A 19,423-nucleotide genomic window follows, 5' to 3' on the forward strand; every position below is an offset into this window, starting at 1 on the left:
CCTCACTCAGCCCGCCTGCCTCAGCCCTGCGCAGTCAGCCGTCAGCAGCAGCGGCAGCAGCAGCAGCAGCAGCAGCGCCACTGGGTGCAGGGATATCCCGATGAAGGGGAGACTATTCGGGGGTAAGTGTGACACATCTCCCGGTGAACTCACGCTCTGTATTCCGGTCGCGTATAGACGCAGCCTTTGTGTGAAGTGTGTGTCCTTGTGCCTTTAGTGGCCACACACATTTTAAAGAAGAGAAAGCAGCAGATATAGTTTATTCTGGATGTTTTGTTTGGTGACAGAGACTGGCCACAGGCCCGGTGACCCACATTCTTATCTAACGCTGCATGCAGCGGCTAGCGGCGGCTAGCTCCGGCTGGAAGCTGACATACATAACGTACAGTACGGTTGTCGTTGGACGGAGTTGAACACTCGCTGTTTTTTTAATTTAATTTGATTTTAAAGGCTTTAAAAAGGAGGAAACCCCCCTGGTGACACGGGCAGGAGCTGGACGTCTCAGCAGTTAAGTGTCAAACTACGCGGAGCGGTTTGTTTTGTTGCCGTTAACTGGCCGTTAGCAGGCGGGGAGCTAGGCGGCGGTTAGCCGTCCAGCAATCACTGCCGGCCGGCTTCAGCGCCGACAGACAGACGGGAGACAGGTGAGCTGTCACCTTTTTTAGTCCAGGTGTGACAGCCGGGTTTCTTTCACCGTGTTTTCTGTTTTTAATGTCTGTTTCACATCTGTGGCAGCTGCGTTTCTCTCTCTCTCTCCTTCCTTTATCGCATTCAACAGATATGAAACTGATCACTGATCAGTTATTCAGCTGATTTTACAACCCTGCTCTTAATGTTTAAAGATGTTTTTATTTATTTATTTATTTCTGGATCTGCAAGCATGCATATGTAAGAAAATGTCTGGCTTCATACAAAAAGTTTCACAGAATAGATTTATTTCTAATTAAACTACAGAGCATGCACTAATGTGTCTTTTTATATAGATAGATAGATAGATAGATAGATAGATAGATAGATAGATGGGAAATTATAGTGCAGCAGCAGCATTACATAAAGTGACAAGTGACAACATAAGAATAAAAAATATACTATAAAGCAAACTATACATAATAAAATATCAAAAAAGCAATAGTAAATACGATAAAATAAAATATATCGTACAGAGGTATATACAGCTATATGTGATGCACATTTGAATGTAGCCTGTGGTTCTCTAGTTTGATCCAGACTCATTGTGACGTGACATAATCCAATTTTATAACAAAGTTATGTAGTTTTAATGTTTGTCCTATGAGATAATCAGATTGTCGTTCTCAGAAATGGTCTCTTTCATTTTAAAGAGTGTTATTCGATGACATTATATTATATATATTATGAGTCAGATGACAGTACAGTGACAGTATAAAGAATTGATGGCGTGTGCGTGACGTCACTCACAGGTTTTTCTGAAGCTTGTGAGAAGTGGTGGCTCCAGCTGCCGCCATGCTGGCAGTCCTGCCTTTTCCATCTTCCCGGTTAATCTAAAAAAATGGGCAAAGACGTGGACCTGAGGCGAGCCTGACTAAAGCCCAAAGCAGCCACGCTGTTAATCCTGCATAACTTTAAGCCTTAATATAATCTGAACAGGTGAGTTGTATATAAATTCACCCTCAGTACAGTTGTCATGAACGAGGAAATTAGCTACAGAGACCAAAACAGTTTTTTGTACCAGGCTGTAAACATGTTTATTTCTGCTGTGAAGTTGGACATTTGAACATGGGGACTTATGGATACTGACTCACTTCTGGAGCCAGCCTCAGGTGGACGTTTGAGGAACTGCAGCTTTTGTCACTTCTTGGTTTCAGTACTTAAGAACGACAGCTGAGATTGGCCCTTAGTGTTTTATTTATAACATCTCATATCATATTTACAGTTATTCCTTGGTACTCTGTCAATTAATAAAACCGTCCAGGTGTGTTTGCACACAGTACAAATTTACTAATCAGGTTTGACAATAAAGAGTTAGCGGAGCATAAAAAAATAATAATACGTTGGCACCCCTTTTTTTCCGCTGGCTGCAGGTGAGGTGAGGCGAGTTCATGCTGTCTTTGTTTTGGCAGATTGTTGCATGTGCACTTTATTGTGTTTCACTCATACCTTGGCATATTTCACACATAATAACACGTTTTACAAGTTTCTGCGGTTTGTTATAAAAACCTATATATTTACAATTTATATGTGTTCTGGGGTATTTACTTACACACTTGGCTGCAGAGTTAAACAGGAGGAGGGAGGGTGGGACTGACAAGGACACACACACAATGCGTTATTATATGCTACGCTTAATAATATAATTACTACGCGCCTGTCATGCCAGGCTTTTCTAATACAGAGGCATTGATTCAGATGTGATGGACTAATGCAGGCAGCTTGAATCATTCAGCAGGCTGAAAGGAAGTTAGAGGTACTACCAGTACTGTATATCCTCAGCTGATGCTGATAGTCAGCAGATTTAGACACCCACATACCGATAAGAGAGCCGTTAATGAATGCTGAAGTTTTGAAATTCCAGTGGTCTATATTGCAATTTCACTTTACTAAAGCGTAGTCGTCAAGGCCTCGGGCTGAACTGTACATTCAAGGCGTCTCAAGGATGACTTCTACGGCGTCATTGGCTCAGGGTTATCTTCACCGCTGACATCAGTGAGAAATTTCACACGCTACAGCAACTAAAGTGGGACACAATACAAGAGTACGAGAGTTTAAAGCAGAAGGCTTTCACGCTCCACAAAGCCTTGAAATAGTGCTTTCTAACATTCATAACTAATTCCATTAGTCAAGGCCAGTCTGTCAGGTCTGATATCATGACTTTAAAGACTCTGGTCTTTTGACACGGTTTTTGCTGGAGGTGGCCCTGACTTTGACGTCATCTGGAGCCCTCTGCAGTTTAATCCCAGTTTCTTATCATTTGAAAAGGTAAAGGTGTAGTGCCGGGGTTTGACTCGTATAAAAGATCTAATGGATGACTTATGCAGGATTTGGTAAGTTGGCACTTTTGGTTACTTTTGCCTCCGTCTTTGAGATATAAGCCTTAAATACGTCAGGTGAAAGAGTCCCAGCGCTTTCTGTGTTTGATCCAGCTTTGTATCGCGTATCAGATTAACTGCACGCATTGATGTCATATTCAAGGGGACGGCATGTGACTTTGTCATGACAGCTATTTAATATGCTGACTTCACTTTGTTATGGCTACACGCTGACGGCCGTGCAAGCAGATAATTTGGTGTCACAGATATTTTGTCTGCAGTCTGCAGCTCACGCAGCTTCAGTTTATTTATTTGTGTTGTTAGTCTGTTGAATCCACCGACACACTATAAAGAATCTGCCGCCATGTTTGTAGTCCTGCTTCTTCTGCCTCCTGGCTAATCTGAAAATCAGGAAAGATTGCAGGTGGACCTGAGGTGGGTTGAATGACGCCTTGGTGCTCTAATAAGCCCTCTGTAACGGCACTTACCTGTCAATCAAAGCAGCCACGCTCTTAATTACACATAACTTTAAGCCTTAATATAATCTGAACAGGTGAGTTGTATATAAATTCACCCTCAGTACAGTTGTCATGAACGGGGAAATTAGCTATAGAGACCAAAACTGTTTTTTGTACCAGGCTGTAAACATGTTTATTGCTGCTGTGAAGTTGGACATTTGAACATGGGGACTTATGGAGACTGACTCACTTCTGAAGCCAGCCTCAAGTGGACGTATGAGGAACTGCAGTTTTTGGCACTTTATTAGACGGCTGCATTATACTCTACGATTGCCTTTTAACACTGCGGCAGAATTTAAAATGATCTAATGAATTGAAATGTTTGTATCTACCCAAAAGGCCTCTGATAGCCTGATAGGTAACTCACATATCAAGTGACACCAGGGACAACAAACTGACCATGTTCATTGTAATGAAGTAATATGTCATCCAGTCCGACCGTGTGACCCTTTTATGTGTTTTTGGACAATAAGAGTTTTAAAGCCTGAGCTGTAGTGTGCATCAACCTGAGTCTCTGTGTGTTATAAGTCACTAAAAAACAACAGCAGAGAAGAAAAAGTGCAGTATTACACGCAAAAATACACATTAGATCCATCAGTGATCATAAAAATCATAAATATGCGAATTCCCTACTACTGTGAAGACAGACAGGAAAGTAAAAGTGTGTTTTTTATCAGCTCTTTCTGTCAATAAATACAGAAACAACAGATTAATGATAGATTGAGCTGCCTTCTCTTCGCTGTCTGGCTCCTTCGTACAATGACAGCAACATTAGCTGCACAGAAATCCCTTTTGCCACACAGGATTGTTTCTGTCAGGCTGACCTTTCTCTGAGAGCTGACAGGATTTTTTTTTCCCCCTCTCCGAGACGTGAATCGGATTCGCAGAACTTGTCAGCATTTATTTCTTTTCACTTTATCACCGACCGAACTGACAAAATATTGTTTCCATTTCCTGACAAAGTGACACACGTCTTCTGGAGTTTGTCTCAGTACGTGCAACGATGACACAGCAATGGTAGCTGACGAGGCGACGATGAACACGATGTGTTCTGAACTTTTAAACAATGTTGAAATGAGTTACTGATCTAATGACAGACACAACAACCTGTGTGTGGGTAAGACTCTAGTCTGCCTCGTGTGTATGTGTAGTCTTGTTTTTATTACAATATTAAAATGCACAGGATATGTGTCACCTTTAAATATTCATGACAAGGCAAGAAAAGTGACGCTTGCTTCGTGTTTTTCAGTGTGCGTTTGTTTCGTGTGAAAATGGAAAAACAGTTGACCTACATGGAGATCGGGGGACACTGAAAACTGTCCTCGAGCGACGCTATCTGATTTTACTATGATCAAGAAGAAATGGGTCAAGTCTATTGGGTTTTCCCTAAAAAGTGACAGTGGTAGAAGGTGCCTCAGTGTTATCTGTCACATCAGGTTCATCGCTGACAGCCCCTCAGTATTTATTACTTATAATATGCATTAGCAGATGAACTTGACTGCTTTGGAAGCTGCAGCTGACACAAAAAAATGTGACGTGGGGATTCTTCAAAAGAGCATAATGACTACTTCAAAGCCAAAAGCTTGGCCTACAGAATGAATACAGTCGACTGGAAAGCACATTCATTTAGCACTGACACAGTTAATTGATTCATTCTGTTTTATATCATTTCAGATTAGATAATTAGAGAGCTTTGAACATTAGATAAAACCAGCATCTCACAATCTTGGAAGCTTAGAAATTTTTGTGACTCTTGAATTCTACATTATTGGTGTCATTAAAAATATGTAGGGCACAACAACAACAACAACAACAACAACAACTACAAATACAACAACAACAACTACAAATACAAATACAACTACAACAACTACAAATACAACTACAACAACTACAAATACAACAACAACAACTACAACTACAACAACAACAACTACAACTACAACAACTACTACAACAACTACAAATACAACTACAACAACTACTACTACAACTACAACAACTACTACTACAACAACAAATACAACTCTGTGTGGAAGTGCCAAAAAACTGCAGTTCCTCAAATGTCCACTTGAGGCTGGCTCCAGAAGTGAGTCAGTCTCCATAAGTCCCCATGTTTACAACCTGGTACAAAAAACAGTTTTGGTCTCTGTAGCTAATTTCCCCGTTCATGACAACTGTACTGAGGGTGAATTTTTACATAACTCACCTGTTCCGATTATATTAAGGCTTAAAGTTATGCAGAATTAACGAGGTGGCTGCTTTGATTGACAGGTAGGTGTCATTACAGATAGCTCGTCTGAGCACCCAGGCGCCATTCAGGCCCGACTCAGGTCCGCCGACACTGTCCATGCTTTATACTGTCAGCGGTAATACTATATACTTAAACTGTGTGATTTTCAGAGACGGTTACAGTATCGCACTGTGAAAATGTCAGACCAATGCGACTGCAGTTCCTCGAAAATGTGCTTGGCATTTTAAACTAATGTTTTATTGTACGGCACTAACAAACTAAATACTTTAACCAGTGTGAGGATTCCTCTATGTTGATATTCAAAGTAGTAATAGACGGCACAGTATGTTGTAAGACTGCGGCGGGTCTCCTTCAAATAAATGGTATTGTAGTACGAGGCCAGTATCAGAGCATTATATTGACACAGTTTTATGACACTGTGAGTTTGATAAAGACCTTTATCCTGACAAAGGTTATAACGTATCCGAGTTCTGGTGTTCAAACACACGCTCACACACCTTCAGCACCACTGTTTGACGTCTTACATTTTAAAAAGTTTAAATGAAGGAGTGACTTTTAGGAGCAGATGCTTCTGTTTAAAGTAGACCCCTCTCTCAGCTGATGGCCACGGGCTCGGGTTGTGAATGAATCCAAGAGACACGTGTGTGTTCCTGTGTGTGTGTGTGTGTGTGTGTGTGTGTGTGTGTGTGTGTTCGTTCAGAGCTGCTCTCTTATTTCTGTCAGTGCTGTGGGAGGCTCACGATGACCCAGATGTTTTAGTTCTGATTCAGTAATGTGAGTTTAGTTCTGAGCCACTCTCGTTTGTAAACCCTAGCTCTTTCTCTGTCCGTTCAACAGGTGAAGAATTCAGCCGAGAGGACTCGATCCGTCGTGAGGTGAAGCGGTTACTTAATTAACCATCGCTCCAAGACAAACGGTAAGACGTTTTGGACTTGGCCTTTTTTGAATGTTGATGTTGGTTGAGGAAGCGGACTGTATCGGGGTCAGCCACATAAGGAGACGGACTGTCTCATGGCTAATTAAGGCTTTTAAAGTCCAGCTCATCAGGAGCTATCACGGAGGCATTATTCATCTATGCTTCAGTAATTATCTATTTTTGATGTGCGGCCTGTCGTCGTTCCTCCTGATCATAATCTGCATATAGAATTAAAATGGTGTCTGAGTCACTGGAGCATTACAGATCATTTTGATGGTATTTTTTTGACTCTAGCTTGTATTACTGATATTGCTGCGTTCTTGCTTGCTGTGTGGGTGGTTACATTTATCAAAGTCCAAAGGTTTAGCACAAAATATATGATGTATGCCCTTATCCTTTTTTACCCAACCAGCGACCATCTCTTTCTTCTAATCTTGACCTGGGTGTCTCATATCATCCTGTTAAACTATGGACTGAACTGTTAATGATAATAACTTCCTTGTGTCAGTATATTAACCTACAGAGTGACACCTAGTCCAAGTATATCGTACTATGAGACAAGTATCCAAAAGCAATTTTGTGGCTTTCGGAGAGAGTTATTTACGCTCAAGAGTTTTCAAGGATGTATATTTATCCTTATGCTATCTTTGTAGGTTTTATTTGAATAAAGCCTCTTTCAGACGTGGAAGACAAGATGTTAAAAGAGTACTCCATCAAGTTACCATTGCACTCCAAAAATATCTAAATTGATGCATCAGAACAAGTTAAATGGTCTTCTTTTTAACGCCACACAAACAAACCGGGTGCCTACATCACCCACAATGCACCGTGACTGCTGACAGTTTGGTTGCAGATGTGTATGTAGCCTCGATTCGCTTGCCTCAAGCAGATGAGGAGCGAGCTACAGAGGTCTGGTAAGCTTTCTGACTCCACTCCTCCCCAAAGACATTCAGCATCTGGCACACAAGACAGCTTTGCATCTGATGCATATCATGTCCATGTCGAGAGATTGATTACTGCAACTTGCTGCTAAGCTCTGTTTGTTATCTCGCCTTTTTGGCGTAAAGGGACAGCAGTCTGTCATTTCTGGCATGTCCAGTAACCACAGTTTATGATGCGTGTTTTGAGAAAAATGTTTTAATATTTCAAAGCGCAGGTTTACGTGCTTTACAGAAACATGTTGTGTGCCTTTTTTACTGTCGCTGTATTTTGTTTTGTCCAGAGTACGAAATATTCTGGAAACTCCCCGGTGGGCAGTGTGACGTTTCATGAAAAATATTTTCAAACATGAAGCAACAATGGCTTTGACTTCATTATTGTCTCACAACAAAAACACATGTTTAGTCTACACACAGTCAAAATACAGTGGAAGAGAATACACACAATGATGGATGCGATATTCATAATACGATGTAGACAAAAACAGCAAGCAGCTGTTGTTGTTCAACTTTTTCAGACATGTCCACCTTCAGAAGCTGAAGAGAAGTTCACTGCACGATGTTTATCAATCGTTTATGATACAGAAGGATCCAACCTTTAGTGAAGTAAAGGTCGACAGGAAAGCAACAGCGAACTCTTGTTTGTTTCCTCTACGTCAATCAGATTCATTTAACTTAATTTCATTCCGCGGTGGCTCGACGGCCCACCCCTCGCTGCTTGAATTATCTTCTGTCCATCGACTATTTCATTGACAAATTGATTCACCAAGTTAAAGCATCAACGAAGTGCGTGTCTTGCGAGGTTATCAGATCCTGCATCGACGACTAAATCAAAGACAAATCATATTTAATTTAAGATGGCAGACCGTGGAGGAGCTTTCTTTATCTGAGAGTAACTGCAGTCAATAAACTGTGATTCTGGCCTGGACGGAGTAAGCTGGGCGTGCCTTGACACATTAATCTGCAGAGTATAATATAATGCAGTGAGAAGTCTTCAGAGAAAGGCCATATGCTCACATAAAGCAAAGTCAAGTCGGATTTTTAGCTGCTTAGAGCACTGTGGCTGTGTGGGAACTAAATGTTGTCCTCTTGAGTGGTTGGATGGTTAGAATAATTAGTGTTCATATACTGGATTACCAAGTCACATGTCGGTGTTATATTTTGCTCATAGATTGCGATCTCACAGGCCTGTTGGTTTGCTTTGATTGCCTATCTTGTTCTGCCAGTCGTTCTTTTGAACTCTAGTGACCCACTTGGCATCGGTATGAGGCCCCTGGCCGAGTTCCTGCTCCGCTGGGACAGGAGGCCAGCAGCAGCAGCAGCAGCAGCAGCAGCAGCAGTCGAGAGGCCCCTGCCAACCACTGCTGCTTGCCTCTCAAACATTCCTGTCTGTGGGCTGCAGAGAGAAAACGCAAAACAAAGACTCTTTTTGTGCTGCCGGGCCTCGTCGATGTGTGTGCATCGAGTGGAAACACAGCTGTCTTGCCCAGTGTTGAGGGGTTGCGTGGTACAACTGTGCAGCAGCACGGCGGCGCAGTGTCGACAAACTTGCGCTGTGGATTTTTTTTTTACCACGCACAGTCCAAATGACCGTGACATTATTAAAACCATTCTCCATCGCATCTCACGTCCCAGTCACGAGGAAACATGCACGCCTGTGAACTGAGGGCAATCACATTTTTTTGATTGCTATGCGGACGCCACCAGAATGTGCAGCCCTCGATGCCGCCTCACACCAGGATGTGTGACTGAGTAAATGATCTGTTGATGCGTTTCTGTTGATTTGTGTGACCTCCTTGGCAGTGATTCTGTTGCTTGCCGGCTATTAAAAACTGCATAACATTATCCTAGATATTTCCTAACGCTTGGACCAGAATGAGAAAGATGATCCCCCTCCCTGCTTTGCCGCTGCTATCCTGAGCACCAACTCTGTTTTGTTGACAAAGTCTGCGACGCTCCAGCGAGTTTAAAGCTTTAAACGGTTCACTGACTTTAACAGTCTTCTTAGAAATCTAAAAAAGCTGCCGTCTGTGTTGTGACACCTGGGATCTTTGAGGGTTCACAAATCCCCGGCTCTCAGGTGTCAGGATGTGACGTAGATGATGGAGAAAACACAAGGGTTGCTATGACACCAGAGTTTACCTAGTCATGTGATACCTGTAAGACAGGACTGTCTGCAGACAGGTTTAATGTTCCAGAAAAAAAACCTTTGGAAAAAATTAACAAACACGTTGGATAATTTAAGGACTAAAGGACTAAAATGATCCATCAATCGATGACTGTTTTATGAGCTTCTTTGAGAAATCCTCTGATGTGCTGCAAATGATATAGAGCTTTGTTAGAGGAAAATTCCATCATTTGTTTTTTCCCTCGTTAAATGAGTCTAGACAGGCTTCAGATTCAGTTTATGACAGCGCGAAAAGAGCATTCAAGTTGACCGAGTCGCTGCTTAATTTGTTTGTCATAGAAAAACTCCAGTACGCCACCTGATGTGATGCAGTGATTCTTTTTTGGAGTATCCAAATATAAATACACTCAATTTGGTGAACTACATATGTGTATGCACGTATTTTGTTTTTAGCCATGGGATTTTCGTTTCATCCCATGTTTACATGTGTTGTAATGACAGTAAAACTCCTTGAATCCTTGAATCCTTGAATAATAGGCGCATGGCTCTAGGGGCCACCACTTTGTTCCAAACTAAAATATCTTGACAACTACTGGATGGATTTCCATGAAATGTGGTGACATTCATCATCCCCAGAGTAGGAATCGTAAAACTTTTAATCTAGTGCCACCATCAAGCCAAGTTTAACAGACTACCACGTTCATTTCGTTAAAAAAGCAAAGACAAGTCTCTTCCATGATGAAGAGGAAGTGATGATGAGCCAAAAATAGATCTTGGACAGTAAAAACTATTTTATTTTGAAGTATTAGTGGTAGGTTATCGGACATTCATTCATCATCCCACAATAATTAAGACCCACCCGACTTGTTATGAATGTCAATCTGCACCGCCCGACCCACAGAAATATCCATTCATTAACAACCTGACCCACACAGCACCAACTTTATGCATTATAGTAGCACAGCTGTCAGGATTGAATGCTGCCACAGTCAAGTAGCTCTTTTTCCGTTCTCCTCTGCACACAGTAGCGTCTAAATGAGCATTTCTGTGTTTTTATCGTGTTATTTATTGTTGACTAGCAGCAAAGAAAATGACCCTGAATTAACGAGGAAACCTTTTGATTAAAGTTGACTAAAACTGGACCGAAACATTTTGAGTCGTCGCCAACTAAGACTAGAAATAAAAAGGATTTGACTTGCTAAACATTTGCAGGTCAGCACTGTCACTGTAAGTACAACCTCACAGAAGCTCTGGTGTGGCTGTTGGCTCTCGGTCTTGTTCATCAGGTTTTTGTCTTTTGTTCACCTTTACTAAGCACGAAGCTGAAAATCTTTGTGTCCTTCAGGGCCAGTTTATTTTCCTGGAAGATTACTAAAAGAAACTTGGAAAATTCTCACACTGCCACATGACTGTACGAGCTGATTCAAAGAGGAAAGGCACTTTAGACTTATTTGTCTAATCTCATTTAAACAATCATATTAATCAGATTAGAAAAGCTTGTCTTTGTAGCATCGTGGATGCATCCTGATATTCAGATTTTTCCGCTCCAGCCTTTGCATATCTGCCCTCATTAGAGCTGTGTCCTAACACACAGTGATATTATTGGATGTTTTCCTGTCTGGTGGAGCATTAAAGTACAAAAGCTGTATCTCTGGTGGGCAGCGATTACAGGTCTTTGGTTTACATTTGGATTTTCATCACCGGCTACATTTAATGTGTCACCTATTATTTTAAATTCTAAGCTATTCTGATGAATGAATAAAAGCATCCTCTCTTTTATTCCTCGTCTTTGTGTTCTTCAGTTCGCTGTGTCACCTAATTTAATAGTAAAAGCACTCTCCCTGATGGAGACAGTCTACTCCATAATTCGATAAGGATGGGAGGGTCTGCTTGTGATTGGTTTCCTCTGAATGATGCGGAAAGATCATCACGGTAACGTTTTTTTTTACGTGTTGCTGCGGCGCCGCACGGGTTGACCTGTCAGAGCGTTTCACGTCCACATGACTTCACACTCTCCAAAGTCTAATAACTCTGGTCGTGTGATGGAGGGAGTATCAGCTGTGGAGGAATTCAGCCAGGCTATTTTCACTCCGCACGGCGAGGCCGGTTGCTATGGTGTTGCCCGTTGGCACCGTTGCTGCGCTGGCATCTCATTGCGGGGTGTGGCGGGGTGCGTGACGAGCAGCGCCATAGATCCACTTCAGAGTGACTCATATCCTCAGAGCTCTGCTGCCCTACATCTGAGTATGTGTGCACACACCCACACACACACACACACACACACACACTCATCTGCGGCTTGATGTGTTTAAGGGTGAAAAATACTTCTGCTTGTGTAAGGTGTGTTAATTTGAACATGTCTGCGTGGTTACTAAAAAATCTGATAATTGGCTGTTAAATCCAGCACCTTTACACGTCGGCACACTTTTTTCCTTGACGTCTGCGCCCTGCCCAGGCTCAGGGAACACCAGAAGACGCTCTGGCACGTCATGTGATTTTTAAATGAGAAACCATCACGCCTCTGATGAAGGGTACTCGCTGTGTATGTTCAGTTTTTAAAGGATTTGTGTTGACGGGGGAGCGCTGTGTTATTGGTAAGAACAGGAAGGTGCCGCCTGTGGAGCTGTGATTAAGTTAGATCGGAGGAGGAGGAGGAAAGTAGGTCATTGGGCCAGCAGGTCAGTGAAGCACGGATGACATCACAGTTATACAACCTCTGCTCTCCTACTTACACAACGCTCGCTCGGCACTGCTGCAGCCACTGCTGCTGATACACTAGTGTCACCGCTTGACATTTTACTTCCTCCTCTCATTTTTCTCTCGTATCTCTCATGTTTTTTAATTTTTTTTGGCATCCAGTGTTTCTTTTTCTGGTTCTGCGTCACAGCTCGACTGTTTTCAAGATGCCGCAGAGCTGAAATGTCTTTTTTTAATGTGTAGATAAAGCTCTTTACTACAACTCTAAAATGTATTGTGTTAACAAAACAGTAATCTTAGATAAGACACCTTATTTGTGTCCTAAAAGTCGCACGCAGTGAGCGGTAACATAACAATGCATAGCTGAAAGTCAACGAGCTGTGATAAAACCTACTCCCTCCTCTTACTGTTATCTTTTCCCCCCTTGCGTGTCTTAACTCGAAGGTGTAAACACTCACGGCGCTGACTTCCTTTCCTTGTTTTGATGAACCCGGCAGTGAGTCAATTTAAAGCCTCAACCCGACTGACCGTAGTTTCCACTGCTCAGACGCTGTGTGTTCATTTAAACATGAATCCACATGAAACCAGCAAAATCTGTTTTTATATATTTTATTCTGTTATTTTTACAGCAGTCTCAGTCCAAAAAACACAGAAATAATAAAATCAGATCAAGATCCATTTTTGTAATGAGTGTGGTGGCTTTGTTTGGTATTTTTGGGGGATTTACCTCGAACATGAATATTATTATTATTATTATTATTATTCCAGTAATATCAGTAAGTGCATCTGTGTTTTACTCCCTCACAATAACAGACCTGAATTAAACTCCATCTGTGTGCATATATTAGCAAACATGACTAATATAGATCCCTCCAATGCGAACAGACTTAAAATATTAGTATGGTTATGAATGGAAATGTGGTGTGCACCGTGATATGTGGAGAGTAACACTGAAGGGATTTTCTCACCAACACAAATAGGCCGTTATGGTGAGAAAAAAACCTCCCGCACAGGTTTTTGACGGTAATTGGTTCATGAAATAAATGGGTCAAATATTTAGGCTAGAGCCCCAGCGGGCCTTCTCATTTTAATTTGACAGTCTATTGTAGGCCTACCTGCGTAAGGAGAATAGCAGAGTCAGGTGATGGGGAAGAATCGGCCGGCGGTGATGCTGAATCTATGACTGTGGATGTTTTTGAAATGAGGATAGGTGCTTTTATATCTGCCGCATGAGGATGAAACACAAAAAGTTCAAAGTTTTCCGTGCACCATCAGTTATTTTTTGGATGATGTGGCAGAGAATCATAGAAAACTGAGAGTCATTGTCCTCATCCTCTCATCTTCAAGCTCCACTGTGATCACATCACATTAGTCATATTGTCTTCCACCCTATCCCCAGGCCTTTACTTTTATTCTTTCTATTATTTATTTTTTTGGTGCAGTCATTAGCTAAAGTGGGATAATCGAAATGTTACGTGCCGTTTTTTCTCCTGACGGCTGCATCTCTTTGAGTTTAGCTCGGCTGTTAAAGCAAAGGTCCGTCACGGAGCGTCAGGGGAGGGATAGCTGGCCATCTGGAGTCGTAGGAGATAAAAACATGTCCCATGCTGCCTGCCATATCAGACTGGGCAGACAGCTTTTCTATCTGTGGCAGTGGGTATAATTAATCACATGTCATGCTCCATCCATGGCATGCGTGTAGACTAGAGGGTTTAAAGCTGCACTAACACGCTGATAGCACATATAATGTTTACCATGTTGACCATCTCAGTTAGGTGTGCAAGTATTTGGACGTTGAAGTTAATTTGCCACATTTCATGGGGATGTCCGATCAATTCTGCACTCATAGATATATCGCCAACTCCATCCTGAAAGAGCCTGTCGTTCTTCCATGACAACCAACTACATCACTGTACATGTTAAACAGAGTGCTGGTTCAAGACGAAGGACGGATTTTACAGCTATTTCTCAACCGATATAGCACTCACTAACATTTACATTAACACTGATCAGACATCCACATGAAACGTAGTTTTATCGTAGCGTAGTAGTTGTCGTACGTTAGACGAAAAGTCACAAAATTCTTTGGGCCATCCATCTTATAGTTGTTGAGATATTTCAGTCGTGGACTGACGTTAATTGCTCTGGATCTCATATGTGTAACAGGGTTTCAGAGATTTCTTTGATCTTGCCATGTGGGCAGTTTGCTAATGATGATGGCAACGTGTGTTTTTCTAACCTCTCACAGACTCGGATGTTGCTGCCATGCGCTACACTCACACCCGAAGCAGACGAAAAACTCTGAAAGACGTCTCATCAATTTTCTGTCCTCTGATCGAGGCAACTTTCAGTGACTCTCCTCCAGGACTCGCAGAGCTCCCTCACTACCACCACCACCATCAGCACCACCATCAGCACCCAGACGCCGCCTTCATCCAGCAACACCTTCCTCATCCTCTCACAGGACTGGCTGAACTGTCAGTAAGGTGAGATTCAGTTTTACCATCCGTTTGAATCAGCGGGAGGTGATGAAGATGTAGCGTTCATGCGCTCTCTTTTTCTTTTCTCAAAGGTTCGTTCACAAATGTCTACCTCACGATTAAAAGACCCCTTTCCAACACTGCGACCCTGAACAGGATACAAAATGACCTCAAGCATTGACCGGTGAGTGAAACTCTCAAGTTGTCTACATTTTTTATTAATCACGTCGACTATAAAGGGTCAAAAACACCTTTTTCTCTCTGACCAACGGTCCAAAAACCCCATCACAAATCCCAGTTATTATCAGGATTAGTATTAGGAGGAACTCTCGAATCAAAGTGTCCATAAAACGAACAAATATTAGAAGATCTTGTTGGTTTGTTTGCTCTGCAGGGATGACAGCAGTATCTTTGATGGGTTAATGGAAGAAGATGAAAAGGACAAAGCAAAACGGTAAGATCCCTGTGGCTTGTGTTCAGAACCAAGACATCCTCCGTGATCTTACAAATTCAGTTTTTATGAGACTTAAGTGTTGTTAATCTTATCGCGTCTAAACTCACAGTGTGTCCCGTAACAAGTCCGAGAAGAAACGCAGAGACCAGTTCAATGTCCTCATCAAGGAGCTGGGTACCATGTTGCCGGGCAACACCCGGAAGATGGACAAGTCCACTATTTTGCAGAAGAGCATCGACTTTCTGCACAAACACAAAGGTGAGGAACCGTCAGGGCAGCCACGTCATGTGTTTGTCATAAAGAGTTGTGTGTCTCAGTCTTCAGTCTTCACATGTTTCGTGTCTCCTTTCATTAGAAATCGCTGCTCAGTCAGAGTCGACTGAGATCAGACAAGACTGGAAGCCTCCTTTTCTTAGTAATGAAGAGTTCACTCAGCTGATGTTGGAGGTGAGTTAAGAGTCTTTTCTTTTTCTTTACGTGCATGAATGTGAGTGAATCAAAGAGTATAATTGTGTTTCTGTCAGGCATTAGATGGATTCTTCCTTGCAATTATGACTGATGGGAATATAATCTACGCCTCTGAGAGTGTGACGTCCCTACTAGAGCACTTACCTGTGAGTATAATGTGAATTAATGAGTCGGTATTAAAGCTTTAGAATATTTAAGCCTGTAACAATGCCCACACATCGACTGTGCCGCTTATTTCTCGAAGATTTATTTGTGTTCGGGTTGCAAAATTCTGGGAATTTTCAAAGCTGGAAACTTTCCATGGGAATTAAAACGGGAATTTATGGATATCAACAGGAATTAACTGGGAATTTACAAAATTTAGGGTTGGCCCTTAACAGGGAACTTAAATATAGTTGGGGAAAATCAATTTTATTTTTATGATCTTGACTAAAACAACCAGATTTCATTAAGTACACATCACATGCACAGATGATTTCTAGAAGCCTGGACCAGACTGTGAGCCCAGAGCACTATTGAAGGCACACATTTGAGCTACATAAAGTGAAGTGAGTTTTGGGGTAAATATATTTGATGTATGGTATTAATGTTTAACTTGGACATAGCACATGGAAATGTATTCATACAGTAGCTAGTTGATAAGTTAGATGCAAAATAATCTATAGCATTGACCATTTATGGGGTTATTTTATCACGATTACCCACAATTACTAAATGACTTCCAATGTTCAGATAATTCCCATAAATTACCTTCCCATGGAAAATTCCAGGAAATTTACCACCATAGTGTTAAATCTATTTCATGTGTTTCAGTCTGATCTCGTGGATCAGAACCTGTTGAACTTCCTGCCCATGGGGGAGCATTCAGACGTGTACAAAGCTCTGTCCTCTCACATCATGGAAGGAGAGACGCTGACGCCTGAATATCTGAAAAGTGAGTGAGATTTGTCTTATTCTGTGATTATATTAGATTTCCTGGTATATTTAGAAGTGCTAGTTCTTTTCTTAATGCTGAGTTTTTGTTTCTTCCAGCAAAAAATCAGCTCGAGTTCTGTTGCCACATGCTCCGAGGGACGATCGACCCCAAAGAGCCGCCTGTGTACGAATATGTCAAGTTCATTGGAAACTTCAAATCCCTGAATAATGGTAAGTTTCACACTTCCTGCACACAATCTGTGTGAACGCAGAGTTCAACTTTTCTCGGCCTTTAAACTTTTCTGTCGCTGTGTTTTTGTCACCCAGTGCCTAACTGTACCCGTAACGGCTTCGAAGGAGTGATCCAGCGATCGCTTCACTCTGCCTTTGAAGACAGAGTGTGTCTCATAGCAACTGTGAGGCTTGCCAAACCGCAGTTTATCAAGGTACGGCTCAGTTCCCCTTTTCTCCTTCTCCTATCTGGTTGACACACATTCGGTTTCATGCCTCAGCGTTTGGGGAAAAAAAAAGCATTTTTAATTAGGTCAGAACTCAACTAATGTCTGGCCCAGTCACCCCAGGCAAACACATTTTGGGCTTGAGTCATCTGTTTCCCTGGAACACATATTTACTTTATTTAAAAACACTTCATCTCTTTCCCCACAAAATCTTCCTGCTAAGTGAAGGAGGAGACACTGTTGACTTTGTGGGTGAAGTAAAACAGTGCTGGACAAACCATGGCACCATAAACACCAGAAAATATGAACATTACTCGCCTGGTTGGCTGCATGTTTACCTCAATATTGGCTCACATGATTTTGAAATAAATGTAGATAATGTCTAAATATGTTCTACCCCTCGCAGGAGATGTGCACTGTAGAGGAGCCTAATGAGGAATTCACCTCCAGACATAGTTTAGAGTGGAAGTTTCTCTTCTTGGACCACAGGTACAGTCTTCATTTCAACGTGTGAATTACTGATGGATTATATCTGTCTGTCTTGATTGGTAGTTTAAGGTTTCGGGTAGTTGGTATGATAATTATCCTCTGAATAATGGTGTGTGTGTGTGTGTGTAGTGATTTATTCACAGGACAGGAGAAGAAAGTGTGCAGTGCTCCATCAATGACTCATCCCTATAACATTTTCTTTGTTTGTTCAGAGCTCCACCTATAATAGGTTACCTCCCTTTTGAGGTCCTGGGTACATCAGGATATGACTACTACCATGTAGATGACCTGGAGACGCTGGCCAAATGCCACGAACACTGTGAGTACATCTCTCAAGGGCTTCAGTAAAATGATCTGATCTACAACTCTCGGCCTCTTTTGGAGCTTTTAAAATAGCGAGTGTCAGTCACCTTTCCTCCCTGTGTGTGTGTGTGTGTAGTAATGCAATACGGCAAGGGAAAGTCATGCTACTACAGATTCCTCACCAAAGGGCAGCAGTGGATTTGGCTTCAGACCCACTACTACATCACCTACCACCAGTGGAACTCCAGACCAGAGTTTATCGTCTGCACACACACTGTAGTAAGGTACATGGAAGACTTGCCTAACAATAAATACATTCATAGATCCATCACCTCAATCACAGTGTTATATAAATGTCTTTTTATTCGCCGTCCTTGCTCTGTAGTTACGCTGAAGTAAGAGCAGAACAGCGCAGAGAGCTCGGAATTGAAGAATCACAACCTGAGATCACAGCAGACAAGGTGAGTGATTCTGTGACGACGGGTCAATAATCTGTGCTGACCCTTTGACCCGAGATAACACTGATGTCATCCACCTTCTCACCTCACAGCAGTCCCAGGATTCAGGCTCCGAGTCCCAGCTCAACACGTCCAGCCTGAAGGAAGCTCTGGAACGCTTCAACCACAGCCGGACACCGTCCGCCTCGTCCCGCAGCTCACGCAAATCCTCGCACACCGCCGTGTCTGACCCGGCCTGTAAGGACCACCGACAAACAGCCGCTCGTCAGCAGGGTATCTCCATGACTGATGCTTCGTTATATTAAAGTGGCCATGTTTGTATTTCCTTCTCAGCGTCACAGATGAAGCTTCAGGGTGACAGGAGTACGCCGGGACGCCAGTCTGTCTCTGCTGTGGAGATGACGTCCCAACGGAGGTCATCTATCAGCAGTCAGGTCAGCGGAGGAACAAGAACAGAGTCTTAATTCAAAATTCAAAGTACTCTGAACTGTCCTTCATACTTTTTTTTGTTGTCTGTATTCATTTAGCAGTCGATGAGCTCCCAAAATACAGGACAGAACATGGCATCATCCATGGTTTCACAACAACAACAACAGCAGCAGCAGCAACAACAACAGCAGCAGCAACAACAGCAGCAACAGCAGCAACAACAACAGCAGCAGCCTCAACAGCAACAAGTTCAGACCAGCCAGGTAAGATATTTATTTGTTCTAAAGCCTGATTCATAACTTATCTTTGGAGCCAGACGGACAGCCTTTTGTGCACCCAAAATCTAGCTGATATCGTCAGCGTACACTCATTATTTGATTTATTCTTAAACATAATTGTAATATTTTCAACGGTATGCAATAGATTGATTCATTAAAAAAAGTTGTGTCTTGAGCTGCTCTGATAAATAGCGATGTTAACAATTAATTTACCAATCTGGCTTATCAGTTAATT

The 19,423-nt window shown here is 42.2% G+C and overlaps 1 protein-coding gene across 8 annotated transcripts in view; it reads left to right on the forward strand.

Moving 5' to 3' along the window:
• Positions 1–19,423, forward strand: part of clocka (clock circadian regulator a) — a 26,210-nt gene continuing 6,787 nt past the window's right edge. For 2 of the 8 annotated variants that reach the window (XR_003464033.1, XM_027290091.1), the window contains exons 1-18: positions 2–122; positions 6,615–6,693; positions 14,705–14,942; positions 15,029–15,120; positions 15,331–15,390; positions 15,500–15,648; positions 15,746–15,837; positions 15,915–16,004; positions 16,672–16,792; positions 16,891–17,004; positions 17,101–17,219; positions 17,638–17,720; positions 17,933–18,039; positions 18,160–18,307; positions 18,409–18,484; positions 18,574–18,718; positions 18,815–18,915; positions 19,009–19,173. Coding sequence is in view for 7 of the 8 variants with exons in the window: in XM_027290091.1 (XP_027145892.1) it covers positions 15,101–15,120; positions 15,331–15,390; positions 15,500–15,648; positions 15,746–15,837; positions 15,915–16,004; positions 16,672–16,792; positions 16,891–17,004; positions 17,101–17,219; positions 17,638–17,720; positions 17,933–18,039; positions 18,160–18,307; positions 18,409–18,484; positions 18,574–18,718; positions 18,815–18,915; positions 19,009–19,173 (1,590 nt within the window). In the remaining variant the exon portion in view is untranslated. Of the gene's footprint in view, positions 123–524; positions 645–6,614; positions 6,694–12,259; positions 12,438–14,704; positions 14,943–15,028; positions 15,121–15,330; positions 15,391–15,499; positions 15,649–15,745; positions 15,838–15,914; positions 16,005–16,671; positions 16,793–16,890; positions 17,005–17,100; positions 17,220–17,637; positions 17,721–17,932; positions 18,040–18,159; positions 18,308–18,408; positions 18,485–18,573; positions 18,719–18,814; positions 18,916–19,008; positions 19,174–19,423 lie in introns of those variants that run through there. The other 6 variants (XM_027290097.1, XM_027290095.1, XM_027290094.1 and 3 more) reach the window with 6 other exon arrangements.

Source organism: Larimichthys crocea, chromosome XVII (assembly GCF_000972845.2).
Source record: "Larimichthys crocea isolate SSNF chromosome XVII, L_crocea_2.0, whole genome shotgun sequence".
In the NCBI taxonomy this organism is placed as follows: Eukaryota; Metazoa; Chordata; class Actinopteri; family Sciaenidae; genus Larimichthys; species Larimichthys crocea.